Consider the following 21,359-nt stretch of genomic DNA (forward strand, 5'->3'; position numbering starts at 1 on the left):
TGTTTTTATTAGGATGTCCAAAGCCCGTTTTAAGTTGTCTGAGAGCACCCCCTCCTGGGCATGGCAGAAAAGCACCGAGGAGAAAACTGAAGGAAGAGCTGCTGCTGGGTGTTCTGGGCCATCTTGCCTAAATCAGCATCTTGAAGGTGGCTCTGCATCCTGCCAGGTGCCTGACAGGCGGTACGGAGACACCCAGAAGGAAAGGACACTGTTTTCCCACTCTGAAATCAGGCAGAGCAAACATGGGAGAAGATGGACGAGCTCGGGGACCTTTCCAGCTATGTGAGTTTATTTTGACAGTGTGGGACTTCTCCAGCCGAAGTGAAATTCCATAGTTCTCTCCAGGCTTAGCAGCTGCTCTGCACTGAAGTAGACACACACTTAGACAGCAGCCTTGACAAAGCCCATGCAGAAGGTTTCAGTGTTTTAAGCCAAGAGGCGTGTGGGCTTTCCAAAGAGGTTTGAAACTCCCCCGGGGGCAGCCGAGCCCCGGGCCCGCTGGGGACTCCATTTCCCAGCACCGGCGAGAGAAGGGCCGGGCCGGGCCGGGCCGGGAAGGGCCGGGCGGGGCCGCTGCGGGCGGGGCCGGGGCTGCCGTGAGCCCGGGGCCCGGGACGAGGCGGCCATGGCCACCAGCCCCGCGCGCGCTGGGGGCCTTGGGCGCGAGGGCGCCCCGTGTCGCGGCCACGGGACGCGGAGCGGCGGCGGTTGGTGCGGCCGGTGCGGTCGGTGCCGTTTGTGCGGTTGGTGCGGTCGCTGCGGTTGGTGCCGCGGCGGCTGCTCCGTCCTGCAGCATCGCGGGAGGTGCTGTTCATCCCGGCGACTTGTGCGTTTGGAGACTTCGGTTGACGCCTTGAGCTACTGGAGAGTGTGCAGAGAAGAGCAAGAGAGCTGGTGAGGGGCTGGAGCACAAGTGCGATGGGAGCGGCTGAGGGACCTGGGGGGAGACCTTCTGATCTCTGAACTGCCTGAAAGGAGCTTGGAGCCAGGGGGGTCGGGCTCTGCTCCCCAGGAACAAGCGATGGGATGAGAGGAAATGGCCTCAAGTTGCGCTAGGGGAGGTTGAGGTTGGATCTGGGGAACAATTTCTCTCCCAAAGGGCTGTGGGGCATTGGAACAGGCTGCCCAGGGCAGTGCTGGAGTCACCATCCCTGGAGGGGTTGGGCACGGGTAGTGGTGGACTTGGTAGTGTGAGGTTTATGGTTGGACTCTTTTCCAACCAGAATACTTCTGTGATTCCGGGTGTGTTTAAGGCTGAGCTGGAGCCTGGTTTTTGGGGGGCTTGGAGAGGTCCGAGCAGCAGGGAGCCAGCCGGGGGGGCGGCAGAGGGACGTAGGTTGAACAGCAAGTGGGGAAATCCTCCTGTCCCTGCAGGTCGGCGTGTGGACGCGACCAAGGATCTTCGGTCCCCCCCTGGGGGTTGACATTGGAGGAGTCTGCAGAGAGACCGTCTTGAGCAAGGGAAAGCCCGGCTCTTGCGATGGTGAGTGTGACGGGTGCTCAGGCAGGCCCGGGAAATGCCCAGTGCTGCCCTGGCACTGGTTGGGAGGCACGAGCCGTCCCGAGGGCTGGGGGCTTCTGCCCAGCTGGCAGGCAGGAGGGGCTGAGCTCCCTGGTGTCACTGTAGGGGTCACATCTCGCTGCTCCCCCGGGCTTTCAGCTGCCATTTCCCAAGCAGCGCGGGCGGGACGAGGGTGTTGCTGGTGCTGCTGGGTTCTCGGGAGAAACCTGCCTCTGGCTTGAGCGTGCTGACAAAGTCCAGCTCAGGCTCGCTTGGTTTTCTAATGAGGGAATATGTCTTTCTCCACAGGCTACGCAAGCCAAGAGAGGTTTAAGTGGTAAGTACACTGGCCTGGTCTCCTTTCGCTGTGCGTAGGTGCTTTGGTCTGCTGGGAACGCCTGGGGTGGAGGAGGGGGACACTGGGATGAGGTGGCAGCCCTGGCTACCGCAATGGTCACCATCTGTGTGTGGAAGGTGCAGCTCAGGGTATTGTGTCATTCCTGACCCAAAGATATTCACCTGCCTCTCCAATCAAAGGGATTTAGTTCCTGGGTTCCTGTATTCTGTGGTTGTGGGTTTTCCCAAATCTGGGGGAGAATATATATGTTTATTTCAGTTCTTCCCCTCCCCTGCTCCCTAACTGCTGGTTTAGAGGCCTCTTGCTGCCCTTGACACTGGGAGCTTCTCTGCACCAGCTCTATGAGCTCACCTGCCTCAGCACCTTGACTTTGTTTTGTTTCAGGCTCTATGGATGACACCCTTGAGGACCTTTTGAGATATGATGGTAAAATGAAGCTTCTCTGCAGCTGCAAGGGCAGCATCGTGGTCCTGGTCCTCCCTTCCTGGGAGCAGGAGCTGCTGGTGCAACAGCCCTTGATGCGCGAGGGGCTCCAGTTGTGAGGGGGAGGCAGCGGGGAGCAGAGGGGAGAGCCGGGTGCCCAGAGCCAGAGGCCACTCAGTAGGTTGGCCGTCGGTCTGGGGAGGTGAAGGGAAGTTTGTCCATGATTAAAAGCCTCTGTGGTCCTTGAGAAGCCGACAAATCCTCCCGTGGAGCGCCCAGGCCGGGGCTATGCCCGTGTCCATCATCCTGATCTCTCCCTGTATGTTTGCAGTTGAACCCCGTTGTACAGCCGGTGGGAGAGCCTTGAAGACCAGCATGCGGGTCACCAAGGAGTGAGTGCCTTTCAGATCTCTGCGTGCACCCCACGTCCTCCTGACCTGCCCCGTCCTCAGCTTCTGCACCCGCTCTCTGCCCCGACAGGTTGCCTGCGGAGGTTTGCAATGTCCCTGGAGAGGACAAGGCAGCTGCAGGGGTGAGCCCTGATGTGGGGAGAGAACCTGGATGTCCTGAGGGCTGGGGCTGAGGTGTCTGGCATCACTGGCAGGGGCAAAAAGCCAGGAGAGGGGAGTGGGTGGCTGGTGGGAGACGGGCTTCCAGGTACCGAGGATGGAGCAGAGCCCGGCAGCACCCGCTGCTGCAGCCCGGCCTTCCTGGGTGCGCTTCGGCTCCAGCGTCGTAGGAAGAGCCCTCAGCCAAAGCAATGGCCATGGGTGTTCCTGATGCTTCTCCCAGAGGCAGTAGCAGGATCTCAGCACAGGACTCAGGGCTCAGAGCGTTTCAAGTACCAAAATCCCCCCCGTCTCAGCCCCCGTGCACTGCAGCCGCGGCCCCAGCACCAGCCTCCCAAGGGAGAAGCAGTGCTGAGGCATCCGCAGCGCTCGCCCTGTGCCCGTCCTCATCCTCTTGCTTTCCAGGACAAGGACGACTGGGACTGGGATTTCCTGGGGACATCGAAACCCAGTTCTGGCCCAGGGAAGATGCCCGTGAAACGTGGCACTGAGCGCAGCTCTGAGACAACAGCAGAACAGAGCAGCAGGAAAGGTAAGCAGGTTGCCGGATGCCTCCTCCTTGTAGGAAAGGAATCGGCAGCCTGGCTGAGTGTGTGTGAGGTCCCAGCTGATGAAATGGAAAGCCACCCAGTCCCATCTCTGATTAAGCAGTGCGGTCGTTCCTAGAGCAGCTTGAGAATGGGGTTGGTTGTGCCACAGCTCAGGGAGTGCCCCAGGTTACAGAACTGGCCTTTCCTTTCCGGGAAGGGAGGCTCAGATCTTCCCTTGGGCCTCACCCGGCCTGTTGTGCAGGGTGCCAAAGGAGAACGAGTTTTCGGGGTCAGGATTTGGGTGGCTGTAGCATCCCCAGTCCACCGCAAAGCCCAGCGGGGGCACGTCTGGGTGGGTCCTGGCTGCACTGGGCTGTGTTACAGGCACTCGCCCCTCTTGTTCCTGCAGTGGGGATGCTCATGGGTCTGATAGTCCCCTCAAATGGCCCTTTCCCCCCATAAATCCACTCTGGACACCAGTAGCAGCCGGTGGGTTGTGGCAAGGGCCAGGGTGTGTTGGTAGAGCAGGGGCTTTGGGTGAAGAGGGGCAGGAACGATCCGATTGGAAACTTGCAAAGCTCAAGAAGCTCCTGGTGTTGCCAGAGCTGGAAACCCCAGTGTCAGTGACCCCCAGCGATGTCCCAGCAGTGGCTGCAGGGGCACAGGGCAGGCAGTGGCGCGTTGCCGCTTTGTCACTTGCTGTGAGGTTCAGTCAGGGAAAAGACATTGAAAAAGGACTTTGTAAATGGTCCAGGGAGAGAAGAGCAGGCAGGGCTGCTTTGATCTCTTGTTGTTTAAAAACCAAACCCCACCCTGCTCAAACCTCCTCCCATGTGCCATCCCATCCCCAGAGCTGCCCCCACGCCAGACGCCCCTGCGCACCGTGGCCCCGGTCCAGAGGAGGAAGACGTCGATGTTCGAAGATGCTGAAGACGACGACCTGTTGGATGTGCTGAGACGTGGCAAAGGCCCAAAAAAAGAGTAAGGGCAGTGATGAGGTGGTGGCAGTAACGCAGGGGGTGGGCTGCGCGTTGAGCTGGTGCCACCGTGCTGGGGGGGGATGCTGGAGCTTCTGCCCGTGGGTCCCAGCAAGGCGCAAGAGCAGCTGGTTTGGCAGAGAAGAGCCAGAGCAGCCTGGCCAGGCTGTGTGAGGAGGGACAGCCCTGCCTCTGCGAGAAACCATCTGCCACCGTGTCCCCACAGAGAGGAGCTCCGGCCAGCGCGCTCCACGCTGGACGACTTGTTCGGACGAGGCTCCGCGGCCAAAGTCCTGGAAAAGCCAGGTACGGGAGAGCATAGGGAGTTCAAAGTGGATAAAAACTCCCAGAAGCAGGCAGGTGAGCGCAGCCAGGGACGCTGGGCAGGTCTGCAGAGGTGACAGCATTGGCTTGGGCTAGCGAGCTTGATTTCTCGTGGCCTTGCAGGGGAAATGCCCTTTCTGTCGGGTGAGCAGGGCGGTCCAGGGGCTCTGGGTCAGCGCGGGAAGGCGGCTCATGCACAAGTGTTGTGCTCTGCCCTCGAGGCAGCCTGGCAGGGGGAGGAGGAGGAGGGGAGGGCTGGTGTCTTTGCAGCAGCTGCTCCTCTGGGCGCTGACTCAAGGCTCCTTGTCTGAACAGAGGAGGAAGAGCGCGGGGACAAGAAGGAGCTTGTCTTCGGAGAGTACAAGCCCTCGATGGGCTCCAGGCCCGCGGTCCAGCCGGCGATGGGGCAGTTGGTGAGGTACGGTGCTGTGCGTGTGTCTGGAGCATCGCTGTCCCTGCGGGGGAGCAGGCAGGTCCCCGGGTCCCCTGGCAGGCAGGTCTGCAACTGCTTCTCCTTCCTCAGGTTTTCTGCCAACAGCAGCAGCGAAACAAACCCAGAGCCCCGCTCCACACCTCGTCCTCCCCGCAGACGGAACCCCGTGCGGAGGAGAAGGGCCGGAGACGACTGGCTGGGCTGGGAGGATGAGGATTTCATGGACCCCGCCAGCCAGCTCGGGGCTGCAGAGGAGGCAGCACCTAAACCCGACCCAATGGACTGGCTGATCGATGCCTTGGCTCGCAGGAGAGCCGAAGAACAGGCCAAGGCACAGGAGACAAAGGCTGAGACCACGGAGACCCAGGAGAAGAAAGCCAAGCCCTCAGAGACTGAGGAGAAAAAGGCCGAGCCCTCGGAGGCCCAAGAGAAAAAGAACGAACCCTCGGAGGCCCAAGACACAATGGCCGAGCCCTCAGAGACCGCGGGCGAAGGGCCGGGTCCCCGCTCTCCCGGCAGGTAAAGGCCCGGTCAATGGCCGCAGCGCTGCCGTCTGCTCCACGTGTGGCTGCTGCAGCAGCAGCTCTCAGCAGCGCTTGCCTCAGACTGACCCAATTCGTGTTAAGCACTTTCTCGTATCCAGTTGGGGTAATGCCGCGGGTCTTTGTCCCGCTGATCCAGCCCGCAGTCCCGTTCCCCTCGGCAGGTTCAGACTTGTGCCGTCCCAATGGGGCTCAGAAGGGAATTGCAGCCCCAGTGCCTGGAGCGGTGGGCAGGGGGTGCGAGCTGGGGGTGCCCGGGGAAGGGGGCGCATGCAGCCAGGGGAGCACCAGGGACGGAGCTGTTGGCGTCTCTGCTCCCTCGGCAGCCAAAAGGCTGAATCCTGCCGCAGGCGAGTGGGACGGAGGCTTCACCTGCGAGGCAGGAACTGGCGTTGGGGAGGGATCTTGTCTTTCGTGGCCTCCTCGGCTTGACCACTTTGGGTGCTTTTTGCTTGCAGCCAGCTGGCCGCCTCCCCAGCAGCATCGGACTGTCGGGCAGAGCTGCTGAGCGCCCAGGCCCGTGTGGCAGAGCTGGAGAGCCAGGTGAGCCCCAGCGCCTGCTGGATGGGGGCCATGGGTGACCCAGGGGGAGGAGAAGGGGCCAGGTCTGCTCCAAACAGCATCAGGGTGATGGGAGAGAGGAGGAACCTCCCTGTGCAGAGATGCCAACAATGGCCACCGAGTGCTGCTGTGGGGGTTCTGTCCCCGGGCCAGCACAGGAACCTTCTCCCCGGTGCCCGGCAGGTCCGGATGCTGGAGGAGGAGCGGGCGCAGCAGAAAGTGTTATTGGAGAGTGCCCAGCGGCAGCACCAGGAGCACCTGGATGTCCAGGAGAGCAGCCACAGGTACCGGGCTCTGGCCTGTGCTCCCCTCCTCCGGCAGGTCCTTGCCCACAGCCCCGTCCATCTCCCCTGGGGGGACAGTGCTGGGGCGCGTCCCAAATCCAGCCCTGGGTGGGTGACACTGAGCAGAGGGGTCTGTCCCTTTGCCAGCACGTCCCCAAGCAGGGCACCGCACTAGGCAGCAGCAGAGGGTTCAGGGCTCAGAATGCAGAGAGCGAAGCTGCCCCTGCCTCAGTTTCCCCACGCACACAGCAACACCGATCTGCTGCTAAATCCCCATGTGCCCTTTGGGTGCACAGTGCCGCGTGCTGCAAGGAAAGCAACACTCGTTCGGTGCCGTGACCCCTTACGGGCTCTCTCCCGGCAGGACCTCAGTGAACGTAATGAAGGACAACTATGAGCAGCAGGTGGAGATGCTGCGGCGGCAGAACGAGCAGCTGGTGGCTCAGCTGCGGCAGGAGCGGCAGGACACGGCGCGGGATCGGGCAGAGCTGCTGGCACAGCACCGGCTGGAGCTGCAGCAGCTGCGGGAGCAGCACCGGCTGGAGCTGCAGCAGCTGCGGGAGCTGCAGAGGTGAGAGCGGCACGAGCGGCACGTGGTGCCGGTGCCCCCGGTCTGGGTGAAGGAACCAGGGAACAGTTTGGGGAAACGGTGGAAGGAGAATGGAGAGTCCAGAAGCGCTGGGTTGAGGGCAGCCCAGTGGCTTTTGGAGTGGGGATTTGCTTTGCAGGCAGAGACAGGGAGATCTGGCTGGAGGCGTCATTCCGAGGGAATGCATTGCATTTTGAAAGATGCTGAAACCCCTGTTTTCCCTCCCCCAGATCCCTTTTATTCAGAACAATGAGTTGCTGATGTCCACACAGTTTGGGTCAATAAGAAGTCTGGTTTTGGTAGAGAAGCCCATAACCCCCAGATGTGGTCCATCCCAGATGGGGATGGCAGTCCGTGGGATGCCCCGTGACAGACCAGCCTGCCAGCTCAGCTCCTGGGACCTGGTTCTCAGCCCCACGACTGAGCCTCTTGCATGGTGCCCGTCACGGGGAGCACCAGTTTGTAACAGCCCGTGGTGGGCTCCTTCCCCATGTCCTGCAGGGAGTCTGTCGAGGAACTGCGCAAGAAACACGAGGAGCAGCTCCAGCACATCAAGTGGCTGAAAGAGAGAGAGATGGATGTGCTGACCGGCACCATTTCACACATGAGGTACCGACAGCCGGTGTCGTGTCCCCACGTTGATCCCTGGCCGCGGTGTTCCCTGACCTCTGGGGAACCAGGCCCGGAGCACGGGAGGAACAGGGGCCATCCTCTCTCCCACCCGCTGCCCCCAGGGATGCTGAGCTGTTGTTTAGGATCTGTCCTTGCTCCCTGAAACAGCAGCTGCATCTTCCTACTGCTCTGCTCTGATCCCGAGAGGTTCGGGGCAGGGCTGCCCGGCCCATGGCCCGGCACACGTCCCCCTCTCCTTCACAGTGAGACAAAGTGTGTCCCCCAGGGTGACCCTCCCCTGGCTCCTCTGCACAGGTCTCTGGACAGCATCATTGAGAGGATGGAGAAGTTCTCCAGTGACCTGCAGAACGTGTGCAGGAGGAGCATGGAGGAGGAGCAGAGCCGTGTCCAGGAGCTGGTGGCCAACACGCAGGCCAGGCTGGGCGAGCAGACTTGGCTGCTGGAGCAGGTGAGCCCACGCTGTGTCCTCTGCCCGGGCCAGGCTCCTGGCTGGGTCCGGGGCGTTTCTCTGGCCCACTGGAGGTCCCTGGCCTGGAGCCCGTGAATGGCGTCTGGCCCTGCAGCATCTGGCAGGCTCACGGGTGGGTCCTGCTCAGCGGGGAGACGTTCAGCGCTGCCTGCTTGTGACAGAGATGTCACTCAGGGTGGTGAGAATGGGGGTGTCCCAGGAACAGGCTCCACCAGCCCCTTTCAGCTGTTGACTGAAGCGTCAGTTGCCTCTGTCTCTCCCCGTTACCCGTGAGGAGTTTGGGCAGCCAGAGCAGGCGCAGCCGCCTCTGTTGTGAGTCTGGGGAGAGGAAACCCCCACGGTGGGTGAGGCAAAACCTCCCTGTGCCATGGGGATGTGTCTAGAGCCGGTTCTGCTCTCCGCGGGGCTGTCCAGAGGGGACATGTGGCACAGACAGTGTGGCAGAGCTGCATTTTTCAGGGCTGCCAGGGTGGCAAAGGACCACTCAGGCTGGATATTTCCAGTGCCGAGGAACTGCCGTGTGGTGAGCGTGTTTGAGGGTGTGCAGCACGGTGAGGGGCTCCATCCGTTCTGGGCAAGGAGTGTGTGTGTGTGTCCGGTCCCAGCTCTGCCAGCCCTGCTCCCCACAGGCGGGTGGGTGGGTGAGGGCTGTGCTGGAGCACCGGGGACTGTTGCTCTGCACCCAAAGCGGCCACACGAGGAGCTCAACAGGGGCTCTGCCTCCCCTTGGGAAGACGGGAGATGGTGTCCAGGATGGGGCAGGTGATGCATCAGTTTCCCCCATGCCCACCCTAGGAGCGGGCAGAGCTGAAGATCCAGCGCCAGGAGCTGAAAGCCAAGGAGGAGCAGCTGGCGAGAGACAGGCAGAGGCTGGACGAGGCCTGGCAAGAAATGCGGCTGGAGAAGGAGAAGGTGATCGGGGCCATGCAACCTGTCCAGAAGCAGCAGGAGATGATTAGAAGCACAAAGGAGGTATGTGGAGCATCTGTGCCACGGTTCGCAGCCGTGCATGGGCCCTCAGCACAAGCCAGGGTCTCACACCCCTCCTGAAGTTGTGAATCCTGTGCCGGGAGGGGAACAAGGGGACGCCCAGAGGAGCCCCAGCGCAGGGCAGCGAGGGTCCCTGTCCCCAACCTCCCCACCCGCTCTGCCTTGCAGCTCTTGGCCCAGAAGCATGCAGAGGGGGAGCGAGCCCTGGGGGAGGCACGCAGGATGCAGTCTGAGTTATGGGACAAGCTGCAGGTCCTGCAGCAGCAGGAGGAGCAGCTGAAGCAGCAGGAGGAGCAGCTGAGGCAGGAACAGGAGCAGCTGAGGCAGGAGAAGGAGCAGCTGAAGCAGCAGAAGGAGCAGCTGAGGCAGGAGAAGGAGCAGCTGAAGCAGTTGCAGGAGCAGATGAATCAGCAACAGGAGCAGATGAAGCAACAGCTGGAGCAGATGAAGCAGCAGCCAGAGCAGCTGAAGCAGCAGCTGCAGCAGCTGAAGCAGGAACAGGAGCAGCTGAAGCAGGAAAAGGCCTCCGTATCTTCCATGTTCAGTGCCCAGATGCAGCTGCTGAAGTTCCAGGCCCAGCAGGTGAGGTGGGGGGAGAGCGGGGCTGGAAGGGGCTGCGGAGCCGCTGAGGGAGCTGGGCTGGCGGAACCCGATGGGGCCCTGAGAGCTGGGGGGTCTCCTGAGATCATGGCTGAGCCCTGGGCTGGGCCGGGTGGGCTCGAAGAAGCCGCGGGCAGCCAGAGCAGTGACACCAGAGACAAGGAGAGGGGGATGCTCGCAGCTTGTCTCAGGCTGGCTCCACGTCCAACCCGAGATGGACATCGTCCTTGGCTCGGAGGGGTTGCCCTCTGCTCAGCCCGTCCCTGGGTGGGAGACGCCGGCTCTGCTGGACTCTGGCTTTGTGGTGTCCCCATTCTGTGCCGTCGGGTCCCCGCTGGGTCTTTCCCCAGGCAGGGACGCTCTTGGAGGCTTCCCCCATGGGTCTTGCTCAGGCTGCGAGGTTCTGGGCTCTGGAGGAGCACAGGGAGGGGTCCCCTTCACGGGGGACATGGCACGAGGGAGGCTTTGGGATGCTTCTCTTGTTGGTGAGCAACACCTTGGATTGTGACCCTGTTTCTGTGGCACTTTCTGGGATCCATCCCACACATCCTTCCTCTCTTCTCAGGGGAACAAAGAGTTAGAGAAGCAGAGAATCTTCTTGGAGAACCTGAAGAAATTACGATACAACATTTCACGGCTGTCAACAACCCCTCCATCCTCCTCCTGTTCTGTGGACGATACCATTGAGTATACACATGCATTAATAGGGGCCCTGAGGAAAGCATCTCCACCTGTGCAAGTAGTCAATCTGTCCTCCATTCTCCGGCCTCCCATTACTTTCAAGACCCTTTAATCAGGCTCTGCCCCAGTGTCCATTCTGTCAGCTCTGCTTCTGACATGACTTGTAATAACATCGGATGTGAGACTGTGGGTACGCATTAGAGGCCTCAAGGACTTCAGGAGTTCGCTTGGACACGTTAGCAAGGATGCTTAATAAAAAGAAAGGGAGAACTGTTGCAGAATAAGTTTACTCACTTAAATTCCTTTAGTTGTATTCTATGCTTTGACATATCGAGATAAGGACAGAGAAAAAACTGCCTGGAAGACAGAGGAAGAGAATCCAAGAAGAAACAACGAAGGCCCCAGACCCAAAATTACCACTGGACCAACAGGCTCGTGAAAGATGCGTGAAGAGCGGGTGCACAGACTGGGGGGGTTTACAAGCCCAAGTCTCTTTCGTCTCACGCTCCTCCTGCTGAGAGGCCCCACGTCCAGACTGTTTCTTTGCTGTTATGTGGTTATTTATGGAGATCCCGAGGAAAGCGCCCTGCAACACTTCACCTCTGCCCGCGTCCCGACCGTCCTCCCTTCTCTGGATGAAGAGAAGCCGCTACATTAATGTGGACTCTGGTAAAGTTACAAAGACGTACCCATCATTAACCCATGACGTGCTAAATGCTTTCTAACCAGCTGCAAAACGAGAGGATATTTTTCAAGTTTTAAATCCTTCTGCCTGACAAAGAGATCAGAAGATTAAGGAACACGTTGTTTAGAAGCAGAGCTTAGCTTATATTTGACTAGTAATTAATAGTAAGAAACTCATCCGTTATAACTCACTTCATACTAACCTTATGTTAGCTCACAGGAAAGAGATTGGGGAACCACCTGGTGATAATGTGAATAGAGAAACCTTGCTGACATAATCAGTCACCATTGTATAAATTAAATGATGAGGAAAAGTGGCCTCTGAATGAAACTCTGAATGATGCCTCGTTAACATTCTTCTTGAAGAGAGAAGGCAAGTGCAGTCAAGTGATGGAAGCTGATATGTTTTCACTTTGCGAAAACACCCAGAGTGGCAGGCAGAATGTGGTATTAACTTGCCACCCCAGGATCCAGCTGTGTTCACATTAAAAAGGGAGCAGAATAAAGCTCAGGAGAAGCTGAAACCATGTTGTTCAGCATGTAGAATAAGACAGAAAACTCCCCTGATGAGAGGGGAGGGTGAGATAGAAGACTGCGTGTCCCCACAGGGCGTGGAATTGAAGATGATGTGCCTTCAGCTTCCGAGCTGGTGAAACTGTGCAGAAAGAAGAGAAAAACATGGAAAAGAAACTGAGATTTTAGTTGAGACTGGAACATTTGATTTGGTTTTGAATCAGGAATTGATACCATTAGATGAAGATTTTGTACCTGTTATGGGAGCTACTGGCCAAGGAGACAAAGCTTTCTTCATCAGCCAATCCAACAGAAACTGGAAAACAAAATGCAATTCCTAAGTTCTTATCTATGTCCAGATCTCCAAAACCGTTACGGAGACGAGCCTTAGGAAAACAATTGCAAGCAATAATAACATTCAAACAAGGTGAAGTGACAAAATGGAATTCCTAAGTTCTTATCTACGTTTTGGTCTCCAAAACCGTTACGGAGACAAGACTTAGGAAAACAATTGCAAGCAATAATAACATTCAAACAAGGTGAAGTGACAAAATGCAATTCCTAAGTTCTTACCTATGCCTGAGTCTCCAAAACCGTTACGGAGACAAGACTTAGGAAAACAATTGCAAGCTATAATAACATTCAAACAAGGTGAAGTGACATTCAAGATAAAAGAACAGCCACAGAAACCAAAGAAGACCATGTGCAATGCACTGCAAGTTTGCTAAATTGGGTGAGATGCAGTGGGTATCGAGCTTCCCAACAGAAAGCCCAGCTGATCCAGTGCCAAGTGACTTATCTGGGATTCGAGATCTCCGGAGAGCACCAGAGCTGGGGATGGAGCGACAAGAAGCTGTTTGCCGGACACCAGAACCTGCAGCGGTAAAAGAGCTCCGGGCGTTTCTTAGAATGAAACCTTGGTGCAGACTTTGAGTTTATAATGATGGACTTTGAGTAAAGCCTTTCTATGAACCGTGAAACAAAAGGACTTCCAAGTTGAATTGGACAAGAGAAGCATCTGAGGGCATTTGCACAACTCAACAAAGAGCCTGGGTCTCCCAGATATCACCAAGCCATTGGAGTTATGCTCACACGAAAGGCAAAGCATTGCTCTGCGTGTTCTGGCACAGCAACTAAGAGCTCAGAACCGAGCGGCTGCTGCTTCCCTAAGCAATCAGATGAAGTGAGCCAAGGCTGGCCTGGATGTCGTGGAGCTGTGGCAGCTCTTGGACTCGCTGTACAGGAAGCTCCTGAGTTCACCATGGGACAGAAAGTGGCCCATACAGTCCCAACCGTACTGGAACAAAAAGGTACCCATGGGTTATCTGCCTCAAGATTCCTGAATACCGGGCAGTACTGGTGGACCTAGACGATGTGAATATTGTCGCTACCAACATTGTCACTGCAGCCCCTTTCCTCAGTGGGTCTGTTTCAGAGCCTGTGGTCCAGGATTGCTTGGAAACAGTGGGAGCTGTTTCCTCCAGCAGACGGGATTTAAAGGAACAGCCGCTGGAAGACGCTGAAGACTCCTGGTTCTCCGCTGGAAGCAGCTTTGTAAAGCAAGGAGTACATAGAGCTGGGGATGCCCTAACAACTACCCACGAGGTAATCGAAGCCAAACCTTTGCCTCCTGGGACTTCTGCCCGGACAGCTGCGCACACACGAGCTTTAGAATTATCCAAAGAGAAGAAGATTAATATTTGGACAGATTCCAAGTGTGCTTTGGGAGTGGTGCGTGCCCATGGAGCATTTGAAAAGGACCAAGTTTATTAACAGCACAAGAACAGATTAAATGAGATACTCCAGTTGGCGGAAGCTGTGCTGTTACTAGAAAAGTTGCCATCATGCATTTCAAGTAGCATCAAGAAGGAGACACTGATCAGGAAACTGGAAATAAACTGGCAGCTGATACTGCGAGACGAGCTGCTGGAAAGACAGAGAGAGCAATGAGAGTGATGCCTCTGAGCCCGGATGGCTGCCTCCTCGAACCAGCATCAGTAAACCCTACCTTGCAGTGCATTAACAGAGACCTTCTCAGGTTGGCCAGAAGCATTCCCCTGCCCAACTAGTAACGCTAGAACAGTAACTAAAGCTTTGTTAAATGAGACCGTACCCCGACTTGGGGTACCCGCTGTGATGTCCTCTGCTAGGGGGCCCCGTTTTGTTGCACAGGTAGTGCCGCAAGTCAGTAAAGCATTAGAGATCGATTCGCAGTTGCAGACTCCCTACAAGCCTTAAGCAAGTGGGCAGGTAGAAAAGAAAATGAGTCACTTAATGGAACAGCAGGTAAACAGAATTTGCCAGGAAGCTAACTGGAAGTAGAATCCAGCACTACCTTTAGCGCTGCTCAGAATGAGACGGAAGCCTCGAGCCAAGGAAAACTGAAGTCTTTTCTTTCAAGCCAATAGATGAAGTTTCTGTGAAAGCTTTTTCATGTCAGCCTTGAGAAGAGAAGTGGAATGGACTGCTCCAGCTGTTGCTGACGGCCTTTACCGCCATCAACATTAAAGAACAACCCGCCTGGATTCACTGTTCAAGGGTGAAGAAAGCAGCAGATAAGAAACAGACGTTGGAACCAGTAGGACCTACCGCTTTCCAGTTCTCTCAGCGTTGATCTCAGTGACTCTAAAAGATTATGCTCTTCAATGCCTAAAGATCCAGTAGAAGCTGCTGTGGCTTGAACTTACCTGTCCTCTGTCAGAGGACAGCAGAGCGGGGACCCCAAATCGGGGTATGGTCTCATTTAACAAAGCTTTAGATACTTTTGCAGCTTTACTAGCTGGGCAGGGGATGCTTCTGGCCAACCTGAGAAGGTCTCTGTTAACACCAGCAAACCGCCTTTTCTAGGGAGTTTGGAGAAATCTAGTTGCTAATGTTGTCCTGCTACATTTCCTTTTCTAATTGTTCTCATTTGTACCATATTTATCATATTAAGATTGTTTTGCAGACACAGTTCACATTGCTGGGTCACTTGGTTCCAAATACTATATAAATTCACTCTTTCCTTTTAATTGGATATTGGGATAGAGCATCAGCTCCCCAGTGAGTTTACTGATGTTGGTTCGATAACATAACCATAATTTGGTTAACAATGTGTAAGGCTTCATTTTATTGATTCCTCTCCAATCCTGCACTAACTCTATAGCTTTACCGTCTAGTTTCTTTACTCGCATTCTATCAGCAGTCCAAACTGCAGGAAGTCACTTGTCCTTCTCTGGAGCCTCTGCTTCCTTCAGCTTTCCAGAAGACATCTTTGTGTTTTCCAGCACATCCTCCTTTCACCGCCCTGCAGAAACTCCTTGTGCCTCTGTGCCATCCCCAACACTGACGCCGTTCTCTTGGTCAATAGGAACTCAAAGGAGAAGATAGTGATACTGCTCTGAGGACAAAAACAAGTAGTACTAATTAACCACATGCTGACAGTAGATGTTCTGCCCTTCTTTCCACTGCTCCTATTTTTGTAGCACTATCTCAAAGCATTTTGCAACTGTCAGTTATGGAGATTTGATGTGAAAACCAACAGGCGGTGGTGGCAGAAACTGGAAATTTGACCTGGAATGATGGAGTCAGTATTTGAGGGCAGAAATCAGTTGACCAAGGTCGTTGGGTCTTCATCGAGAACATGGAGAACTTGTGCAGCGACCTGCAGAACTGGGGGCTGTTGCTCTGCACACATCAGGGAAGTGTCTCCTCACCCTCCCCACTGGGCCTGGGGCCACGGTGCCCAAGGCCTGAAGCTTTTCTGACAGCTTCTCTCCCTGCCTTTCTCCCAGAGACCGCGCAGCAGCGGCTGAGCACGGCTCACCAGAGGAGATGGAGTGAACAGCCCCGCGAGGAGCTGCCCGACCGCCCTGTGACACCGCTGACCGCAGCCCAGGACCTCGGTGCCCCGACTGAGGGTCTCTCCAGCACCCTGGGTGAGGCTTCCACGCTCTGTGGGTGGGAAGGGACATGCGGGGGGGCAGCTGCGCTTGTACCTGGGTCTCCGGAGGCTTGGGATGGTCCTGGGGGCTGGTTTAGTGCCCCTGTATATAAACCTCAGGTGTGAGTTGGCCTCCGCATCCTCTGCAGGGGCTCAGCGGAGCTCTCTGAGGCAGGGCAGTGCCCGGAGGGGGCAGGAGGGGAGAGGCAGGTGAGTTAAAGCCCGTTTGCCCTGGCTTTGTGGTGTCCCCATCCTGTGCCGTCAGGTCCCCGCTGGGTCTTTCCCCAGGCAGGGACGCTCTTGGAGGCTTCCCCCATGGGTCTTGCTCAGACTGCGAGGCTCTGGGCTCTGGAGGAGCACGGGGAGGGGTCCCCTTCACGGGGGACATGGCACGAGGGAGGCTTTGGGATGCTTCTCTTGTTGGTGAGCAACACCCTGGACTGTGACCCTGTGTCTGTGGCACTTTCTGGGATCCATCCCACACATGCTTCCTCTCTTCTCAGGGGGATGATTACTGAGAAAAGGAGAAGATCCTCTTGGAGCCCCTGAAGAAAGCGCCATACAACACTTCACGTCTGTCAGCATCCCGTCCGTCCTTCTGCCCTTCTCCGGACCACAATTTCTTTGAGGTTACGCAGTTATTTCTGGAGATCCCGAGGAAAGTGCCCTGTGCACTTCACCTCTACCAGCGTCCCGGCCGTCCTCCCTGCTCCTGGCCACCATTCTTAGAGGGTTTCTTAGAGAAATGGGTTTAAAAGCCCAAGTCTCTTTTGCCTTGTGTTCCCTCCCCCTGAGAGGCCCCCAGCCTGGACTGTTTCTCTGCTGTACCTTTTAAGTTGTTTTTAATCTCATAATTAAAGTATCTTTCTAAAGCGCAAACGTCTGAGACTCTGATACAGGGACCTTGAGGTCAAGAACATTTCTGTGACAGTTTGTGCGCATGAATCCGCGTGTGGCACTACTTTGCTGATGGAGCTGGGAAGGAAACACTCATCTTTCTCTGGAGCCAAAAACCACACGCGGTGGTTGGAGAAACAGCCAGTTTGACCTGGAAGGATGAAGCCAGAACTTGAGGGCAGAAATCAGTCGTGCCGGGTCCTTGGGTCTGGAGGTTGTTCCGGGGTGTTCTTCTGGTTTTTAAAGGCCTTCTTCCAGAAAACAACAATCCCAAGTGAAGTGTCCAGGCTGTTTTTCCCTCCCCACGCATTTCCCCGTGTGATCTGCTCTGTGACCCTGCGTGAGCAGGGGTTGGACTGGGGATCTGCAGAGGTCCCTTCAGCCCCACCAGGCTGGGATTCGGTGACCCTGCACTGCGGTTCCCCAGCACCCCCAGGATGTTCCACAGCCCACAGGAACTGCAGCTTTTGCTTTTTGGGCCGGTTTCTGAAAACCCCTGGCTCTTGTGCTGGGCTTCACCTCCCGTCCGGGTACCCCGGGGTGACAGCGGGGCCGCTCCGGTCCCTCCCGCGGGCTCTGCCCGGTCGGAGCAGCAAGGCCGGCGATGGGGAGGGGTTCCCGGGGGGGGCAGCGCCCGTCCCGCGGGGCTGCGGGGACGCTTCTAGGCAGGCTCCGCGCTAAACAGCCCCGTTGCTAGGGCAGGGGGGCATTTCCAGACAGGCGCTGCGGTAGACAGCCCCGTTGCTACGGCTGCGGGGCCTTCCAGGCCGGACCCCGCGCGGCGCAGCCCCTGTCGCCATGGGAACGGGCCCTTCCAGTGCGGGCGGCGCGCAGCATGGCGGTGCTGTTGAGCGCGGCGCTGTGCGGCGTCCGGAGCGGACGGGCGTTCGGCACGGCCGGTGAGTCCCGGGCCGGGAGCCCCGGTTCCCCCGGGCGGGCAGCGGGAGCCGCTTGGGGCGTGCGGGGAGAGCGCTCGGGCGGCGGAATTGCTGGCGTGGCCGGCTCGGGGGGGCGGGGGCGGCTCCGGCTCTTCCCGGGCTCTCGCGGCCCCGTCTCTTGCGCTCTGGAGAAAGCGGGAACTCTCTGGAAACGGAGAGATGGACTGAGCAGCAGAGGCAATGCTGCTGTGCGGCGGCATTCTTTATTTCATCAGCGCCGGGCAGCACGGGTAGAGTCTTGAATCTGGGCAGGAACAACCCAGGTTCCAGTATAAGCTGGGGAATGACCTGTTAGAGAGCAGCGTAGGGGAAAGGGACCTGGGGGTCCTGGGGACAGCAGGGTGACCATGAGCCAGCACTGGGCCCTTGTGGCCAGGAAGCCAATGGTACCTGGGGTGAATTAGAAGGGGGGTGGTCAGTAAGTAGGTCAGAGAGGTTCTCCTGCCCCTCTGCTCTGCCCTGGGGAGACCACACCTGGAATATTGTGTCCAGCTGTGGCCCCTCAGTTCCAGCAGGACAGGGAACTGCTGGAGAGAGTCCAGCGCAGCCACCAAGATGCTGAAGGGAGTGGAGCATCTCCCGTGTGAGGAAAGGCTGAGGGAGCTGGGGCTCTGGAGCTGGACAAGAGGAGACTGAGGGGTGACTCATTCCTGGGGATTAATATAGAAAGGGGGAGTGTCAGGAGGATGGAGCCAGGCTCTTCTCAGTGACAACCAGTGATAGGACAAGGGGCAACGGGTACAAACTGGAACACAGGATGTTCCGCTTAAATATGAGAAGAAACTTCTTTGGGTTGAGGGTGGCAGAGCCTGGCCCAGGCTGCCCAGGGAGGTTGTGGAGTCTCCTTCTGTGCAGACATTCCAACCCGCCTGGACACCTTCCTGTGTAACCTCATCTGGGTGTTCCTGCTCCATGGGGGGATTGCACTGGATGAGCTTTCCAGGTCCCTTCCGATCCCTGACATTCTGGGATTCTGTGGATCGTCCTCCCCTCATTTTGCAGGTGGTCAGAAAGCATTTACTATGTCATTGGTTAATGATGTGTGTGTCTTTTGTAAGTTAATCACAGTACATTAATTGAGCAGCTTCTTTTCACTCTCCATTCCCAGCTGCACTCTGCAAGCGGGCAGCCCCGCTGGGGCCGATGCCCAACGAGGATATTGATGTCAGCAACTTAGAAGCACTGGAAAAATACCGCAGTTTCAGTCGGTACTTGAGGCTGGCGGAGAAGGAGAGCAGGAAGCCGCACTGGTGGCAGACGGCCCGGCAGCACAGCAGCCCCAAGCCAGGTACTCGGCCAAGGGGCTGCGCCGTGCGGGATTTTGCTGCTGGAGGTCAAGAAGGCTGTTGCTGGGGCTGCATTTTGCCCCAAAGAGCTGATGAGGGGCTTTGGCACAAGGTGGGCCCTTTTCTGATGTAGAAGTTTGCAGCGTGCACATGTTTGGCGGAACCAGATAGCAGTTTTCTGGGAGGAGGGAGGCTGGCCAGGACCTGCCAAGAGACGTGGAGCAGAGTAGAAAAGTGATACCTTGGAGTCATAGAATCGGTTGGTTGGAAAAGACTCTCAAGACCATCGAGTCCAACCGTAACCCACCCCTGGCACTGGCCCATGTCCCTGAGAACCTCATCTCCGTCTGTTCAGCCGCTGCAGGGATGGTGACTCCAGCACTGCCCTGGGCAGCCTGTTCCAACACCCACAGCCCTTTGGGGAAGAAATTGTTCCCCAGATCCAACCCTATCCTCCCCTGGGGCTACTTGAGGCCGTTTCGTCTCGTCCTAAGCCCAGTAGTGTCAGAGGAACCAGAGCTTTAGACTACCTGCAGCAAATAATCCAGTTTGTCTGCACAGCAGCCGCAGAGACCAGAGCTGCTCCTCGGCTGGGAAACCGCTGGGTCTGGGGGTGCGATGAGCTGGGGGAGGAGGAGGCGACAGACGCGTGGAGGTGCAGAGGTGGTAGAATCGAGTCTCTGCTGTCTTGGAGTTTGCGTCTCTTTCACAGCCTCTCTAATGCTCTGCAGGCATTTTGTGTTTGGGTGTTTTGGGTATTTGAATTTTTCATGTATGTGATTTTTGTCGCCCCTGTCTGAAGAGCCGAAGACCGACATCAGCTTGCCGCGTGAGAAGTTGCTGCGGGCAAAGGAAATCAAGGCAAGAAAGAAGATCCTGAGGGAGAACCGCCAGAATGCCGAGATGGAAAGAGCAGCGCGGCTCCGGACTGGTCTGTGCCCTGCCACCCCCTCCCTGCCCCGGCTGTGCTGGGTCCCCCGGTGTCACCTCCAGCGTTTCCCTCTCCTCGCAGCGCTGATCCCCCTCGATGAGGTCAGAGCTGAGTGGGAGAAGAGCAGCGGCCCGTTCCACAAGCAGCGAGTGGCCGAGCACTGCGGGGTGTTTCGTGACTTATTCCGAGGGGCCACGTTCACCCCTTGGGTCACCTTGAGGGTGGAGTACAGCCAAGAAGATGAGCACGTCGTGCCGGTCTACTATGGGAACATGGTGACTCCATCAGAGGTGTGTGGGGGAGCTGGGCACAGCTTTGGCCCCACGGGAAGCCTCTGTGGTTTCCTCAGACGCTTCTGATGGGCATTGTCCGCCCCAGGGGATTTTGTTTAGATGGGTATTTCCTCTGTGATGATCAAAACATGTTTCTTGGACGTGATAAAGACAGAGCTTTGCAACAGGATGGTTGTCTGTCAGCAGGCTGATGTTTATTAAGGCTCTGGGGGCTTTCAGGTGGAGCTGGATGACTTGGTGTGGTGGCCCTGCCTGGCCTGTGCTGTGTCCTGGCCGTGCCCGTGACCAGTTTGTGTTCTTTGCTGTGGAAATCATGACCTTAATGGTTCCCTAATGGAACCTGTTGTTTCAGTGACTGACATTCTGTTTGTGTTGCTTATTTAGGCTTCCAGTCCCCCCGCAGTGTCATACGAGGCAGATAAAGGCTCCCTGTGGACTTTGTTGCTCACAAATCCGGGTGAGTAACAGGTTCTTTAAAAAGAACACATTTAAACAGGATTGTTTCCCTCTGCTGTTGGTTCGCTCCTGTTTCTTTTGGCTGCACAGGCAGAGAGGATGCCATAACTTCTGAGCAGGGATGTGTTACATATGCAGGAAAGATTGTAGCCTCCCCAGACCTGTAGCAGTTGAGAGATGAGACAGGACCGGTGTCACAGTGTAATGGAAGCAATTCCCTGACTCCCGGCCTTCGTTTCCCCCCAGACTCCTCTCCCTCAGCAGTCTGCCTGGCAGGTGCCTTAGTTGCCACTGCTCGCTCTGGGAAACCGAGGCACAGTGAAGCAACTGACCAAGAAGTCCCTTTAATCTTGGAATTACATCTGTTGGGTTCTTTGCTCCTCATTTTAAGCTCATTCCTATAAGAATGAGTTACTTTTCTGCTAGGAAAGGATTGCTGGGCGGTCTTGAGCTGCGCCGTTGAAGTGGGTCTGGGGGTTCTCACTTTGGGGGGGGATGCAAACACCAGCCTCAAGTTGTGCCAGGGGAGGTTCAAATTGGATATTAGGAAACATTTCTTCATGGAGAGGGTTGTACAATACTGGAACAGGTTGCCCAGGGCAGTGGTGGAGTCACCATCCCAGGAGGAGTGTAGAGGAGGTTCTTGTGGACATGGGTTAGTGCCAGAGTTGGGTTATGGTTGGACTCGTTGATCTTGAGGATCTCTTCTGACCCAAACGATTCTATGATCCTATCATGAAGTCGCCTTTCTCTGTTGCAGATGGACATTTAAGAGACACGCACTCCGAGTACCTGCACTGGCTGGTGTGAGTACCGCACGGCAGAGCCGCGCTGCTGAGCTTGGGGAAAGCCCCGGCGGAGCGGGCAGAAACTCCTTCAACAGAACTCGGAATAAGGATTTGCTGAGACTGTTCTGTGGGTTCTCTGGTGCTCCGGCCAGTAGCTTCTTCACACCCATGTTCTGGGTCCTGCTAA

General features: G+C 56.8%; 2 protein-coding genes across 7 annotated transcripts in view; both read left to right on the forward strand.

Annotated features, from left to right (window-relative positions):
* Nucleotides 1-330: 330 nt before the first annotated feature.
* LOC135575741 (fas-binding factor 1 homolog) lies at nucleotides 331-16,462 on the forward strand. 6 transcript variants are annotated; one of them, XM_065034548.1, is made up of 22 exons: nucleotides 331-894; nucleotides 1,375-1,483; nucleotides 1,811-1,838; nucleotides 2,244-2,285; nucleotides 2,614-2,674; nucleotides 2,763-3,383; nucleotides 4,233-4,362; nucleotides 4,585-4,718; nucleotides 4,998-5,100; nucleotides 5,206-5,634; nucleotides 6,116-6,200; nucleotides 6,402-6,502; nucleotides 6,867-7,073; nucleotides 7,593-7,700; nucleotides 8,019-8,172; nucleotides 8,989-9,165; nucleotides 9,352-9,765; nucleotides 10,349-13,266; nucleotides 14,928-15,002; nucleotides 15,126-15,578; nucleotides 15,733-15,793; nucleotides 16,087-16,462. In XM_065034548.1, the coding sequence occupies exons 6-18, from the start codon at nucleotides 2,825-2,827 to the stop codon at nucleotides 10,574-10,576; spliced, it is 2,829 nt and encodes a 942-aa protein (XP_064890620.1). In that variant the 5' UTR covers nucleotides 331-894; nucleotides 1,375-1,483; nucleotides 1,811-1,838; nucleotides 2,244-2,285; nucleotides 2,614-2,674; nucleotides 2,763-2,824; the 3' UTR covers nucleotides 10,577-13,266; nucleotides 14,928-15,002; nucleotides 15,126-15,578; nucleotides 15,733-15,793; nucleotides 16,087-16,462. The 6 variants fall into 6 exon arrangements, with proteins under 6 accessions (XP_064890620.1, XP_064890621.1, XP_064890622.1 ...); XM_065034549.1 differs by lacking the exon at nucleotides 14,928-15,002 and having other exon boundaries at nucleotides 10,349-11,133; nucleotides 15,185-15,578; XM_065034550.1 differs by lacking the exon at nucleotides 14,928-15,002 and having other exon boundaries at nucleotides 10,349-11,133; nucleotides 15,435-15,578.
* Nucleotides 16,463-17,300: 838 nt separating this feature from the next.
* The window catches only part of LOC135575754 (large ribosomal subunit protein mL38-like), a 28,262-nt gene continuing 24,203 nt past the window's right edge, over nucleotides 17,301-21,359 (forward strand). The window contains exons 1-6 of the mRNA XM_065034592.1: nucleotides 17,301-17,379; nucleotides 18,527-18,706; nucleotides 19,507-19,635; nucleotides 19,717-19,925; nucleotides 20,313-20,385; nucleotides 21,145-21,190. Of these exons, the coding sequence (XP_064890664.1) occupies nucleotides 17,316-17,379; nucleotides 18,527-18,706; nucleotides 19,507-19,635; nucleotides 19,717-19,925; nucleotides 20,313-20,385; nucleotides 21,145-21,190 (701 nt within the window). The 5' untranslated portion in view covers nucleotides 17,301-17,315. The remainder of the gene's footprint in view (nucleotides 17,380-18,526; nucleotides 18,707-19,506; nucleotides 19,636-19,716; nucleotides 19,926-20,312; nucleotides 20,386-21,144; nucleotides 21,191-21,359) is intronic.

The sequence above is a fragment of the Columba livia genome, chromosome 18, assembly GCF_036013475.1.
Source record: "Columba livia isolate bColLiv1 breed racing homer chromosome 18, bColLiv1.pat.W.v2, whole genome shotgun sequence".
In the NCBI taxonomy this organism is placed as follows: domain Eukaryota; kingdom Metazoa; phylum Chordata; class Aves; order Columbiformes; family Columbidae; genus Columba; species Columba livia.